General features: G+C 43.6%; 1 protein-coding gene across 3 annotated transcripts in view; it reads left to right on the forward strand.

Annotated features, from left to right (window-relative positions):
• MCF2 (MCF.2 cell line derived transforming sequence) overlaps positions 1-14627 on the forward strand; it is a 62008-nt gene that overhangs the window by 24138 nt on the left and 23243 nt on the right. For all 3 annotated transcript variants that reach the window (XM_035325462.1, XM_035325463.1, XM_035325464.1), the window contains 8 exons: positions 4251-4370; positions 5443-5559; positions 7718-7867; positions 10547-10671; positions 11147-11261; positions 11638-11757; positions 12936-13127; positions 14339-14530. In XM_035325462.1, the coding sequence (XP_035181353.1) occupies positions 4251-4370; positions 5443-5559; positions 7718-7867; positions 10547-10671; positions 11147-11261; positions 11638-11757; positions 12936-13127; positions 14339-14530 (1131 nt within the window). The remainder of the gene's footprint in view (positions 1-4250; positions 4371-5442; positions 5560-7717; positions 7868-10546; positions 10672-11146; positions 11262-11637; positions 11758-12935; positions 13128-14338; positions 14531-14627) is intronic.

Raw genomic sequence — 14627 nt, forward strand, 5'->3', positions numbered from 1 at the left:
GCAAAGAAGAATATTCTCTGCAAACCAAATTCCTAAAATTAGGAAAAATCACATTGGCTATGTTAAGATGAGATATTCACTAAAGAGTTAACAACTGCGGTGCTCTCAGTGTGTGCCCTTTCTTGTGCTGTATTAGCCCAGTTCATCCACCTTGACTGTAGCAGGGCTGCCGACTTGGTTGTAGTTGAGCATGCATTTAAACAAGGTGCTGAACCGGGGCCTTAGGGCACATGCATCTGCATCCTCAGGACAGGAGGAATTTTCTAAACCATGTTCTTCGGTCAGTGAATTAATTGCAGTGAAACGTTGCCAAGTGTCTGATTTAGTGGAATCGTGCCGATAGTTTTTTGTCTTCCCTAATATGCTGCAGAGGAATGCCAGAGGGCAAAGGGTTTAGAGGGTTCTTTTAGGTAGTTTATTATGCACGAGATTCTTTATAGAGTTATAAAAAAATAAGAAACAATGCAAGGTTAAGGACCCTTTTGTCTTTGCTTTCTTCAGTATATTATGGGGAAAGTTCTTTGCCTTTTTTTTCTTTTTTTTTTCCTCCCCCCAGCATTAATAACTTCAGTATTATTAGAGCTCAGTTTGCAGGTAACTGATCTAGACTTCATTCCTTAGATGAACTGGAATTGTAGTAGTGATTAAAAATATATAGTCCCTTCAGGAATGTTATCCAGAGCATTATTGGTCTGTCTATGTATCCATACTTCTAACTTTTCATCCTTTCTCTTAAGTCTGCAAGAGGGCACAGAACATGGCTAGCTGTCTTTCAGCAAGATTAGATTTTTGCTCATTTTTTTCCATGCTGGAAATACATTAGGTATGATTTTCAAAGCTGTATTTCTTGTTTTTTAGCTACTTATAAAATCAAGGTCAGGACTTATACATATATAAGATCAGCTAAAAATTCCCTGAGTGCTTTCTAAACTAGATGGAAATCAAGTAACCCATCCTGGAAACGCAGCTACCCCTGAGGTGAAGTGTATCAAGCAGTCAAAGGGGTACAGCTGTGCATGCATTGGGCATAAAGTTGTGTTGGAGCAGAATTTGCCCCTGTAGCAGGGATGACAGAAAGATGTGAGTGTCAGGTTATGGGCCCTTCTTGTACGTTGTACACAACGTGCTGGCATCCTGCAGTCATGCAGACAAAGGCACCTTTGCTCTCAGAAGGGTGTTTAATGTCCTATACCCGTTGAAGGGTAGTTTTGGCAGGTGTCTCTGCTTGCCTCCAGGTCACTGGTCCACCTTCCTGAAGCTGTGGGTTTCCTACCCAAGGGCGTGTATGAGAAGTTCAAACTCTGCAGCTTCCCACAGGGAAACATGGTTTGGAGACCCACACCCTTCTTCCCAGGAGTCTGCCCAGCACACGGAGGGTGCGTGTGAGAGAAGGCATGGGAGGGAGGGAGGGCAAACCAGGCCCATCTCTGCATGAAGTGCCGAGCAGGGCTGAAGGGGACTGGTCATCCTGGGGGATAAGGAGATGGGACCAAGAGAGGTTGCATCTGTGGCTGGTTGTTCTTCTCAGAGATATTCCTGATAGTTTTTTCAATAAGCTAGGAGCCTAAAGTTCAGAGGCCTGAACGTTCTTTTGTGTTCCTGAGCTAGAAACAGTGACTGTCCTCAGACTCGGTGGGACTTCACCATTGGATTCACCTATGAGGGACTGATGACCATACAGAAGGACCTAAAATTACATCCTCCAGGCTCCTTTAAACCACTGGCCTCACAAAGTTTTGGTTCAAATCACTTTGGACAATTAATGTTAGGGCCTGTCATGGAACAGAAATGTCCACTCTTTCAGGTTTTGCAGCTCCTGGTGGCTCCTTGGTGATATCTTTGAAATCTTCTTGGTGGCTACTGCTGTTGTCAAGGGCCTGCCAGGCCAGCCACAGACCTGGACAGAGCAATAGCAGCATTTACTGGGTCCAGCGGGCAGCCAGTGCAGTGGGGTGGGAGAGGCAGCCAGCTTCTCAGGGACACGCTGGAGAATAAGTGTTGAGCTTGCCAGAAACTTTCCAGTGAAATATTCATGCTGTAAATTTTCAGTCCATTCAAAACGTTTACAAGGCTGTGCCAGTTCTGGTGGTGCTTTCCTCAATGAAGGTTCTTTGCATCCCAGATGGAGATTTTTCTCAACCTCAATGTGAGGAACCACTCCAGGTCCTTGGACATATCCAAGGGATATCCAGTAGCCTGGGGATGATTTTCTCCCTAGTAATATGGGAAGCTCAGGTTTAGGAATCCCAAGCTGAGCAGGGTCTCAGAGGTGTGGCCCTCCTCAGACAGAGCTCTGTCCTCTAGTGGCGCCTGTCTGTGGTGGTCTTGCAGCAGAACTGATCTTCCTTTCAGGGGTAATGAAATAGGCACTGATGCAGGGAGCTGAAGCTGCATCTACTGCAGCCTCTCAGCAACGCTTCCTTAGGCAAGACCTGTCTCCAAGCTGCAACAGCCTGGCCACGTTCAGACCTTAGGCCATCTGCAGGCTTGACAGGGGCGAGCACAGGTCGCACAGGTTTCCTGTGCTGCAAGCATCACTGTTCACGCAGGGCTGGCAGCCATTTCAGAAACGCTGTGTGCACACCGAGTGCTGGGTGGCAGGGGTACAGCACCCAGGGCCTGGAGCCAGCGCAAACTTCTTTGGTATTTAATGGTTTGCTTTTGATTCTAATGCCAAGTCTTTGTCCCTGGCACAGTTCTTGTTGACTTCCAAAGGGTAATAATTTGGTGCTTCATTCACATTAATTCATTTATGGTTTTTCTGCTCCTACTCAAAATAGCTGCAGATCAATGTATTGAATCTAAGTGGCTTATTTGATCCTAAAAGTCACTGTTCCTAAGTAGAGTTGTGAGTGATAGAAGCCACAACCAGACCTTTCCTACAAAAGAAAACGTAGTGAGTGAGTTATAGTGCAATTCATGGATATCAGATCTCAACTGTAAATCATGTTTTTTTTGAACACACCAATTCATGTTTATGGGAACAATCCTTGTTTTGAAGGCATAGAATAAGTGTCCTGCAGTGCAAAATATCTAAATATGTGCAGTACTCTTGCCCTTGGTGTAGGCACTGCTATCACATCTGGCGTGTAGGGGCTTTGGGAGGGAGAATGTGATGTACAACAGGGTCTTGCTGTTGGAGAGCAGGAGATGGGAAATTGCCTATATGGTCTTGCTCTTGGCATGCACACGTTGCACTTGTGCAGTGTGTGTGTGGGCTTACAGGGTGCCCTTGTATGAGATTTAGCTGTCTGCTCAAGGAAAACTTATTTTCATATGAACATACAGGATGAGAACTCTGATATCATTTAGTGCCCAATGGATTACGTTTGCCCCTTAATATGTGTGGATCTGAAAGCTTTAGTGCTCTTAAGTTTGAATGAAAAAATAAATGAGGAGGAACATATTGAGAAATCTAACCTGGCCTGGCTGGATCTCAGAGAAAATTGTACATCTTAATTAACTTAGCTCTTCGCATCATGTGCTTATCCATTATTTAATGATATGACTCCTAGTTTCTTGAACATTCTTTTTCATTCTCAAGCACCCTTTTCACAGATCTATTTAAAAATGCACCTGCCAACCATATGCTTGAAAAAGTTGCTAGCGACATAGACAGGAAATTCTGAAATCTTAACCACAAATTAAATGGTGCCTGATAATGAGCAGGGACAAGCAGAGTATGCTTGGTGCAGCTATGGGGTGATTAATGAGTTTGGAAATAAATTTTGCATTCCCAATTTGTCTGTCATTCCCCTTGATATTTCAGACCTCTGTTCTCTTCTAAGTCATAATTTCACCCCCCAAGTTATAGTGCTGACTGCAAAACGTAGTTTTGCAGTGTTTTATCAGCAGCCCTTCAAGGTGCATGGCTGATCACTTGCTTGTTCCAAAGGGAAGTGGGACTGCATAGACCTCCTGCAATGAAATCCTGTATCTCTAAACCACTTACAGTGTCTCCCTCTCATTTTGAAAATACATAGCTGTGAGCCTGCAGAAGCATTGCTGACATGCAGTGGGATTGCAGCCCAGCAGCTCTTGAGCTGGCCCAACATCAACAGACATGTTACACCTGTCTTAGGAAACACATAATCCAACCTGGTGTAGGCAAGAATCAGTAAAGGCTGTCAGGGGCAAACAGAAAAAAACAATAACTAAGGTTTGAATAATTTTTCATCTTTTAAAGGTGTTTGAAAGCAGTTGTTGGACATGCTGAATGCCCAGGTTGAATGTCATCTCTTTTCTTGCAGGCGTCGTTCCCAGGGAACCTGCACTTAGTGATGGTTCTTCGTCCCACGGGGTTTTTCCAGCGCACCTTCACTGACATTGGATTTCGGTTTAGTCAGGAGGATTTTCTGCTCAAGTTACCGGTATGAGTGTGCAGAGGCGTTTTGCCTGTGTGTGATTGGTGGCTGCCTGTGTGCCTTGGACCAGGTCTGCAGGCACTGACATGAAGAGTAACTGGAGCATCTCTGCCAGTAGTGCCTGCTACTACCAAATCTCTCCTGTAGCAATTTTCAGTTTACTTATAAAAGGTTTGTTGTTTGCTGCAGAGCACGTCAGTGGTAGTAGGTGGTGGGCTTACCAGCCCATCCTCACTCCTCAAAGAGAATACATGCTTCTGTAAAGGATAAAGCCATGCTCAGATTTTTTTTGTTGTTGTCTGAAATGTCCAGACACACATCCAGAGAAGTTTTTGCTATGAATTCCACCCATAACCACCATTTTCATCTCAGTGTAAACACCATACCAACTTTGTGTTGCTATTTGTTTCTAAAATAGCAACTGAAATGGTTTTATGTTCTGAAGTCAAAGTTTCCAAGACTTCTAAAGCCACCTTGATTAATGGACATAGTAAGAATAACTAAGGGAAGAAAAGTACTTTTATGGAATATAAAGCTAACACAATTACAAACCCAAAAAGCAAACAAATGTTTTCCTTTAGGAAATAATACAATTTTTACAAACTGCGTTTTTCACTCTAGAATGATTGTTACTTCCCCAGTTTTGAAAATTGATGACTTATCACAGGAAAGATCAAGACGTACAGAAACTCATATTAAAAACTGTGTTTTTAGATGAAGTTGGCCAGTGCTTCATGACACAGTAAAATTTGTATATTTTTCCAGGTTACTGGTTATCTCTTGCAAAAACCTGCATTTCTTCTGCTTTCAGCTTTGATGGGCAGTTAGATACTGCAGCATCTCACTGTACATTTCATTTAAGGAAGAAAGCACCTGGGAGATCAGGGTTTGCTTACAAAAACGGTCAAATGTGTAAAATAAAAGCTGTGTTAAGCCATAAGCATAAGAAGAAAGCCATGCTGTAGAGCAATATATAGAGCAAAGCCAATGTATAGCTACATAAAAGATTCCCAGGCTTGCTTTGTGTATTGCCTAGGTGGAAGTGATCAGCCAACTCACAGTGTTGCTTTGTTTGTAGGTGGTTATGCTGAGCTCGGTTAGCGATCTGCTGACATACATTGATGAACAGCAGCTGACCCCGGAGTTCGGAGGCACCCTGGAATACTGCCACAGCGAGTGGGTCATCTTCAGGACTGTACGTACCAGGGCTCTGCACTGGGTGCTTGGGCTTTGGGGATCCACTAATCCTTCTGCCCATGCTGAACATTTCCTATAAGGCAATGAGCATTGCATAGCTGAAAGTAACCCCTTTCCTTGATAAGATTTACAAAGGAGTCAGGTGGAGTTAGACACTTAATGGATTTATAGGGGAATTGGATCGTGAACTCCCCTAGGCTCCTTTTGAAGCTGCTACTGAAAAATGTCCTCTTAAATCTTTATTAACTTTGCCTTAATGGCAGATACAAAATAGGCTTTTTTTATAATGGTTCCTTCATGTGATTAATACCACAAATGTGTTTGGGAACTAGGGCAATAAGATTGCTGTCTGCATACTGAATTCAGACACCGCTCTTCCCCTTTTTTTCCTTTGCAAGAATTTTCCTTTAATGTTGCCAGGATGTTTGTGGAATCGGTCATTTAATTCCCTGAGCTGCATCTTGCCATGCATTTCTGTCCTTCCTGTACACTCCTAGTTTTTATTGTGAGTTTGTCTATCAGATTAATGTCAGGTCAAGTTCCCAGTTACCTTTACTGGTAATAAAACAGTAATGGAGAAAACTACTAAATTAATCCTTGTGCCCCATCTCCTGCAACAACAGGATGTAGATCTCAGTATGAAGACAAAATCCCAAGACATTGTTGCTGGAATGGTTCAAGCTATTGCTTCTGCCATTAACTTTGTGCCAGTTGGCACTGATGCATTGCCACTTTCATGATTTTTTAAGGTTTTTGGCTCTTAGTTTTGTTCTTTTGCACAATGTGTTACAGTGACAATGACATAGCTCTCACACTTTGAGACAGAAGTGACAAAATGAATGACAAAATGCTAGGGTTAATCTAAGAAAAAGATGAGCTTCTAGAACATATCTGTGTGTTAAGATAAGTGTCCGTATTAAAAACATCTTCTAAAATGTCCTTATAAGGTGCTCATAAAACATTTCCTGAAATTTCCAAGGGAAATACATGCTGTTTAAATAAAATACAAATGCAGTCACTTATGTTTGAGTTTATTATCCTGTTCCCAAAGCAGAGAGACAAAGCTGTTTGTGTGTCCCTGATGGACAAGGTTTCAAGCCCAGGGTGACCATTTGTTTTTGTAGCCGTGCTACTTGTCATGTAGCATGGCTATAGAAGGTGGGTCTCATGCAGCACCCTCCAGGCATGCCACAAAGCGGTAATTTTTTTGCCAGCTGAGCAGGAGATGGGCAACTCCTCACTGATGTAACCATCTGGTAGCAGCTGAGGCAGTGAGAGGTTTTGCCCTCTCCTTTTAGTGTAACCAGTGGGAAGATCAGAGCAAAGAACGGGACTGGGAGTGCCCCACCTTGCCCTGCAGTGTGGGATCTGGCTGGCGTGCACAGCTCCCAACAGCACTCATTTCCATCCCAATGTCAGTGTCTGCAGTTTGTCTCCAGTGCGCAGCTTAGCTCCCTGCCACTGAGGCTGCAGCTCACCAGGAGCTGGGGTTGCACAGTGCCAAATGGGGACAGGTCTCACCAGGGGGCTGGGGCAGCTCTGCCATCCTAACAGCATGTAGCTGTAGCAAGTCTGTGCCCATGCCTGAGGGAAATCTGGGGTTAGTTGTTTGGACAGATCTCCCTTGTCTTCTTGGTGATGCTGCGGGTGAGGTGGCTGTAATGTAACCTGCTGTTTTGGCTTGCAGAGCTGGAAACATCCATCACCAAGAAGCTAAAGGCATCTCCTAAGTCCTTCTGTCTGGAGGTTGTTCTGGGCGTGGGTTAGCCAGAGAAGAACAATGGTAGAAAAGGAATTACAGGAATTTGTGAGATGGATCCTATGGTGGCTTCTGCTATAAACCTATAAAGCATGGTAGGAAAAATCTCACAGTGCACAAGAACAGGCAGCAGAAAAAGCATGAAGTATTTGTGCCCAGTATTAATTTAAGTCCCTGCTGTGGATTCAGACTGTGCTAAAAGCCATCTGGCCGTGTGTTGGTGGCCACCAGCTAGTGCACTGCAGCACACAACAGCTCCATCAGCAGTGGACCTCCCACCCACCTCCTGAAGAGCAGGCTGCTAGACTCACCTGCAGCCTTGGCTCTTAGTGCACTCTTAACGAGCTGTAGGAATATCCCGAATGCCAAGCTGATTGCAGTTATTGTCTCCCACCAGGCAATAGAGAGTTTTGCACTAACTGTGAAGGAAATTGCACAGATGTTACAATCTTTTGGCACGGAGCTGGCAGAGACCGAGCTACCAGATGACATGTATTCAATCGAGCGCATCCTGGCCCTGCGCACGGAAAAGTACTACCAGCTCAAGGTATGTCTCATCAGAAGCTCAGCCGCTGTTTGCATCGCACGATGGGATTTCGGGGGCTGGACTGCCTATTTGTTTGATGCCCACTCCTCCATCCCTCCCAAGCATGTGTGTGTGTTGACAGACAAAATAAAACAGTATGACTGTCTGTGTATTATACATGCATTTGCCATGCATTCAAGTAAATTACCATCCAGAAAACAGTCTCGGCTGATGCCTCCTTACTTGATACAGAAGACGATGTCTAAAATGTGATGCTCCTCTGGGGTTTGCTTGCCCCTCTGGCAGCAAGGCATCTGGGAGGCTTCATTGCCTGCCCCAGCTGGGGTACCCTCTGCTTCATTCCCACTGCTAAAGAAAGTTGCAAGCAGAGATCAGCAGCAGATCTAGAGGGATGGTTTGTCCACAGCTCCCTCCACCTTCACACAGGGCTGCACACTTTCTGTGTGTTGCTTCCCCTGGGGGACTTTAGGAAACTGAGAGCATGCAAGGTGAAGATTTATTGTGAGTGTACAGTACAGAGCACTCCTGACGTGACCCTGTGAGCCTTCATGCTTCATATTAAACAACATTTTTTCTTTAATATTTTAAGATTTTTTTTCAACTATTTTGACTGATTAAATTTTTTATGGGATTTAGTGGAAGCTGTAGAACAGCCAGCTGCTGCTATCACCCTGTTGTTTTTGCTGCTCCTGCATCTTTCTGGGGACAGCATAGGCACGTCCCCAAGCCCTCACTCCAAAATGATTCTCGTGCTAATAGCAGCGCTGTGCAGTTGAAGAATGAGGTCCTCTGCTTTATGGCAGGATGCATTCACATAAATCAAAGAAGTGTATCTGTTTTCATTTATAATCATTTGTCTCCAAGTGACAGTGATTTCCCAGGAGGCTACCAGTTAGAAATATGCAAAATCACATCCGAAGGGTTCTCTGTGTAGGTATGTATGTATGGGCACGTGCATATGTACAGAAAGCAAGATTATAGATAATGAGAGGTCCTTTATTTCTTCTTTGGAAATGAACAGAGTTGTCATAAAACAGCAGCTACGTATGTTGGTGTATGACTGGCTTAGACCTTGTGTTTAGGATTATGTCTAAAGCGTAGGGAGGAAATATGGATTACACAATTTAGTCCTGTATATAAACAAGTCAGTAATATATACTTTTATCTGTGGTGAAATAAAACATGTCATGTGTTTTCATTTGCATATAAAGCACAACAGTGCTCAATACAAAGCATATGTTGCTTTTAATGCACCATTTATAAATCTGAAATATCAAAAACAATCTTTGGTTTCTGACTAAAATCAGTTCCATTGACTTTTTTTTTCTTCTTTTGTTCCTTCTAAGACCATGAAAGATGAAAGCAGATGAGAAACTGCACAGATTGTGGTGACAGCAAGACATGGGATCTTTGTATCTCTCTTTACAACCAAAAGATTGGTACAGCTGATTCCTGAATTCAAATAATGAGTAGATCAGGATAATTTATGTAGCTGCGATATTGAACAGAAGCTAGTTGAAAACACAATGAAGAATTGACAGAAATTAATTAAACAGAGTAATGGAGAAAACCTCTTTAATATACTGAATGGGACAAAATCCAGTTAGCACCTGTTTGACAGTTCAGCTACTTTGACATGTAATGAAAGGCTTTGAATCAAAAGCAGAATTAAGGTTTCTGAGAATGAGATGTAACACAATGAAACAGCAGCAACCCATGGTCTAAAGAATACTTTGTGACAGGGATGGAAACTGGCAGTGGACACTTCATGTGCAGGAGATGAGAATCTCCTGTGGCCGTGGCCACCTACTCCTGGGCTGCTGTGTTTGGAAGAAGGCAGTGCTGCCCTGAAGATGCTCGTATGTTTAGGTTGCTGTGAGCAATCTGGGGCAGGCAGAAGTTTAAGTAAGATGGTGCTTTCTGAATCTTCTCCCAAAAGTTGTTCTGCTGTTGTCTCTCTTGCAATAGAAATCTGGTCGTTGTCTGGGATGGACTCTTTCTCCTCCATGAACTAGCAATCTCAGTGGTTCCTCCAGCTCAGTTCTTCAGCCACATCTGTTTTCTGCTTCCTTCTCATCCCTGCATATGGTCTCTTATTTCTGAAAATAACTGAATAAATCGCTACGTGTTTGCTTTGGGGCTGTGCTCATGGCAGGACAGAGTGCCTCCTCTGATACTGATGAACACATTAAGTTTTTGAATTTTCTCTAAGCATAGGTTACATTGAAAGTGCTGATCTGCCTCTCTACAGAGAGGCTCTGTCTGTCCCAGCATTACACCGCTATGGGCGGTTTTCTAGCAACCTCCTATGAAGACCTAGATGGAAAAGCACATTCCTAACCTGCAGAGATACTTGCTTGAAAACATGAACTTGTGGATAGATAAACCCTCCTGCTCACCGAGACAGACTGGTAGTAGTGCTGCCCTCCGGCAACTTGAATCATTTCATGGCGTCATGTTTTTATGCATGCCAGTTCCCACCCAGCATGGTGACGAGTTCATAATTCAGCCTCCCCCAGCTCCAAGGTTTAAGGGAACTAAAATGTTTGCTGGGAGTCCTTTGGTCTGATGGATACCAGTGCTCTGCTTTATGTCAGGGAAATGGAGGCAAGAGCAATGTGAAATGACTTACCCTTACCTCACAAAAATAACCTGAGCCAGAAATGTTTCATTATACAGGAAGATATTACAGCAGTCACGAAAGAAGGAAACTTGCTTTTAAGCAGTTTAGAAGAACCTGAGGTGGGTGAATGCAGTCAGGACCAGCACCGCGAGAGGCCTGGGGACTGGGAGACTGTGAATCGGTAAGTCCATTGTGCTGCTAATTTGCCTGTTTTTTCAATGGAAACACTCAATTTATTTAAATACAGATGTTTTGTTTAGGTAACCTATCAAAAAGGTACAGACAAATACCAGAGTTTTGCTCCAGACCCATTGAATTGCTGGATAACTTCTGTCAAGCACCTTTGACTTAATCTGATATTTTTTTGAATTTATATGATGGGGCTGTGGGGTAGATGAAGGGTTCTCCCATGCAAGGCTCTCGGATATTATACTGACAAAACAGAGATAGCAACAACGTCTTCACCCAGGTACTGTTATCTGCAGAGGTGATTTCATGACAGGCCTCTGAGATCTTCACAAGCCATATATGCATGTCTGTTGATTTCTCTTGAGAGATGAAGTGGGGTCCTGAATAGATGATCTTTCTATTGTTTGTCCATCTGTTTGTCCTCTTTTTACAAACTGTTTGAATCCTGTTCTTTTTCTGTACTCAAGGCTACTTGGTCAGTTGCGTGAGATGGAGACTGCTTTTGATGGTTTCTGGGAAAAACATCAGTTAAAAATGGAGCAATATTTACAACTGTGGAAGTTTGAGCAAAGTTTTCAAGAGGTATGATCAGGCACTACTGTTGGCAGAAGTTGTTGGGGAAGAAGAGGAGGGAAAAGGGAGAGGTTTTTTTGTTCTTGTTTGGTTGGGTTTTTTTTGAGTGTTTAATTTATGCTGCTGCTCCTTGCGTCTGAATAGCAGCGCTAGCTAACTTGGGAAGACCACTGTGCTTCTTCATTCAGAGCTAATTTAGGTATCACTGCCCTGCAGTCACATAGATTTAGCTGACAGAAGCATCTTTGAATTTAGGAATTAGCTCTTGGACACTAGTTTTATTAGTAGATTTAACAGTCAGCTAAAGTGTGATTAATTTTGGTCTGAGAATGATCTTCTGTCTGTGCTTTATATAATTTTGCAGCAGTCTTTTTTTCATGTCTAGGTCAAGAATGCCATTGAATTTTTAATGGGTCAGCAGGCGGAACTGCCCGACACTGGAGACAGTGTCTCCCAAGTGAAACAGAGGCTCAAGGACTTGAGTCATTTTGATGGTATGGCTCAGGTGAGACAATCTACCACAGAAAGATACACTAATGAAACAAAAGAGGTACATTTTTTGTTTGTGGTAGGTGTTTTTCTAAAACGACCTGATTCTGGTGTAATTTGTTGGTAAGTGGCTGCAAGACGGGATTGATTTCATGTCTCTGTTCTGTGCAGCAACACTGTGATCACACTGAAAACCAGGAACAGGGTATTTAATTATCACAGTTAAAATAAATTGCTGAGCCACCATGAAAATCCAGAGCAGATAAATGTCTGAACATAGGGGAGGCGTGGGAGTTAATGAGCTGGAAGAAGAATTATTTATATGTTAAGTGCTTTTAGCAGTGCTAATAGGCAGACTTGTTACCAGGCACATGGAGAGGCAAAAAAGTTGCTGTCTTGAAGTGTCTGCAATTTGAACCTAACATATGGATGAAGGCTAAGAGATGTAGCAGAGAGAAATGTGAAGTGAGATGATTCACAGGAGCCAAACTGAGGATGTGACTTCTGCAAAGGGTGGTGCTTGGCAAGTGGGCCAGGGCAGTGGGAATATGAGGGATTTGGACATAACCCCCAGAGGTTCCTTTGAAAATGGGAGTTGTGGGAGAGGTGGTGTCTAAGACTTTTGGCCATTTGGAAGAAATTTTGTTGAGAGAGTGAGGAGGAACAAAAGGCCTGGCAGACAGTGTGCAACAGGGAAGCAGCCTCAGCAGAAAGCCAAGCCTGGTGAAGACGTAACCATTACACTTACCAGGAAGTGCAGACAAGACAGCATGTTCTTTGCATCAAGCTTTGCTGCAAAGAACCTGGTTTGCTTTCACCACACACCTTAGCTGCTCAAATTCCCTTCCATGCTTATGAGCATATTGTGCCTAAACTGGACATCAGCTACATTTTTTTTAGAATGCAGTTCCTGGAAATGGCAGCTATACGTTGCCAGCAGTCATTTGCAGCATTGCTGGCTTGGTGAAATACTGTCATCTTCTTCATCCTCCTTTTGGATAGCAAAAGTTTTTTTTTCCCAGATGATGGGTGCCATTTTATCCTGCATAAGCCACCCATTCTGGCTACTCCTAATGGCAGTCATCTCCATGCGTACCTGAAATCTGGTAAGAAGAGCAAGTGCATGTTGTTATATGTAGGTATTTTGGCATTATTTCAGGAAGTGTGCAATCTATTCTCTTCCTTTCACTAAAGGATCTGATAGGGAAGGCTCAGGTTGTGATACTACATGGACACCAGCTAGCAGCAAATCATCACTACGCACTCAACTTAATCTGCCAGCAATGCAACGAGCTGCGGCACCATTCTGATGTCTTGTCTGATGAAATAAAAAGGAAGCAGATGCAATTGCAGAAGACCCTGGATCTTCATACCCGCCTTCAGCAGGTAGAGCTCAGAGATTTGGTGCCATGTGAAGTGGATGGTTAGCATCTGAAATTTGCAGCTTCGCTTCAGCAGTTCATGTTAGGAAAGTGTTCCTCCACTGTGAGGCTGACAAGTGCTTTGCTCCTTGCTAAGTTAGCAAACAGGTGTCTGCTGGTCCTATGAATCATCAACAGAAAGATGTGAGCATCTCCAGAGGGCAATTCAGAACGCCAAAAATTAGCTTTTGTTGCTCACACTTTCATGGAGCACTGGTGTATCAGTTGACTTTCAGGGCTTCCATACCCAGTGCAATAGAGGTAATGTTTTCGGATAAACTATCCCTTTTTTATTAGCAATTTATTAAGAATGAACACAGCTGGCTGTAAACTGAGATGACAGATAGGTAGATAGGCGCAGCTGCTGTGTACTAGTGTGGAAGTGGAGTCATGTGGCTCCAGCACTCTTTGATATCTTAATCAGCATAAAAAATTCATTTAAGGAAATTAATGCTAATTAGGCCAGAAGGCATGCAGCTGTAGTATGCTTAAGGCCACTGAGAGAAGCAGCAAAGTTTGACCCTGTTCCATTTCACTGTTTAGGATGATTAAGGAACTCGTTTTTTTTCCCGTGTTCTTCACTTCAACGTTGCATTAATCTGCAGGGATTTGTTGGCAGCCCCTCTGCTGCAGGGTGGTGTCCTCTCCTGGGCTCCTTGTGCTCCCACTTGGTGCTGGTGGTCAGTTCATGGGCCCTGCTGGAGCAAAGTGTGGCTCCTGCTGCCTGCCTGCTAACAACCCTTGTAATGGGAGTCCTCTGTAGTTCCTGGCTGCAGCATCTCACACCAGTGTGTGCCACTGTGCAAGGGCTGGCCAAACCCCAAGCCTGGCATTCGTCTGGTACTTGCATGTGTTACTGTGGTGGTTTTACCTTGCTAGGCAGCTGAACTCCCACACACACCACCACAGTTACATTACACGTAGAACTGTAGACCAGTTTTAAATCCCTATTTTTTCTTTTAAGCATGAATGATTTTGATTATTCCTCAAAGTTCAGGTGTGCAGCCACCATTCAGAAAAAAAAACACATGGTCTTTCTTCCTTCTTATCAAAATGCTGCTTAGGTTTTTACAAGTACTGATTAGCTCCATGTTGAAGATAGAGGTAAATGATACTTGTCACGAGTACCTTGATTTAGGAGGGGCTCACAGTCTCACTCCCTGTGTTTGCCCCCAGGCCCTGCAGTGCTGTGATGAGGGTGCCTACCTGCTCGCCAACCAGCAGATGGACAAGTGCCAGTCTAAAGAAGGTGCTCAGAAAGCTCTCCAGGACATAGAAAGATTTCTTGAAAACTCTTCACCATACTTAAACTATGATCCCCAGGCACTACAATATGACTTTGAGTCAGTCTTAACACCTGAATTAAAGGTAAGCAACACCCCCTCCCCCCCCCAAATTCCTCATTACACGAGTAAAAACTAGATCACACTGTGTTGCGGTGTTGTCAGTTTTATAGTTCTATGTT

Source organism: Oxyura jamaicensis, chromosome 4, assembly GCF_011077185.1.
Source record: "Oxyura jamaicensis isolate SHBP4307 breed ruddy duck chromosome 4, BPBGC_Ojam_1.0, whole genome shotgun sequence".
Lineage (NCBI taxonomy): Eukaryota > Metazoa > Chordata > Aves > Anseriformes > Anatidae > Oxyura > Oxyura jamaicensis.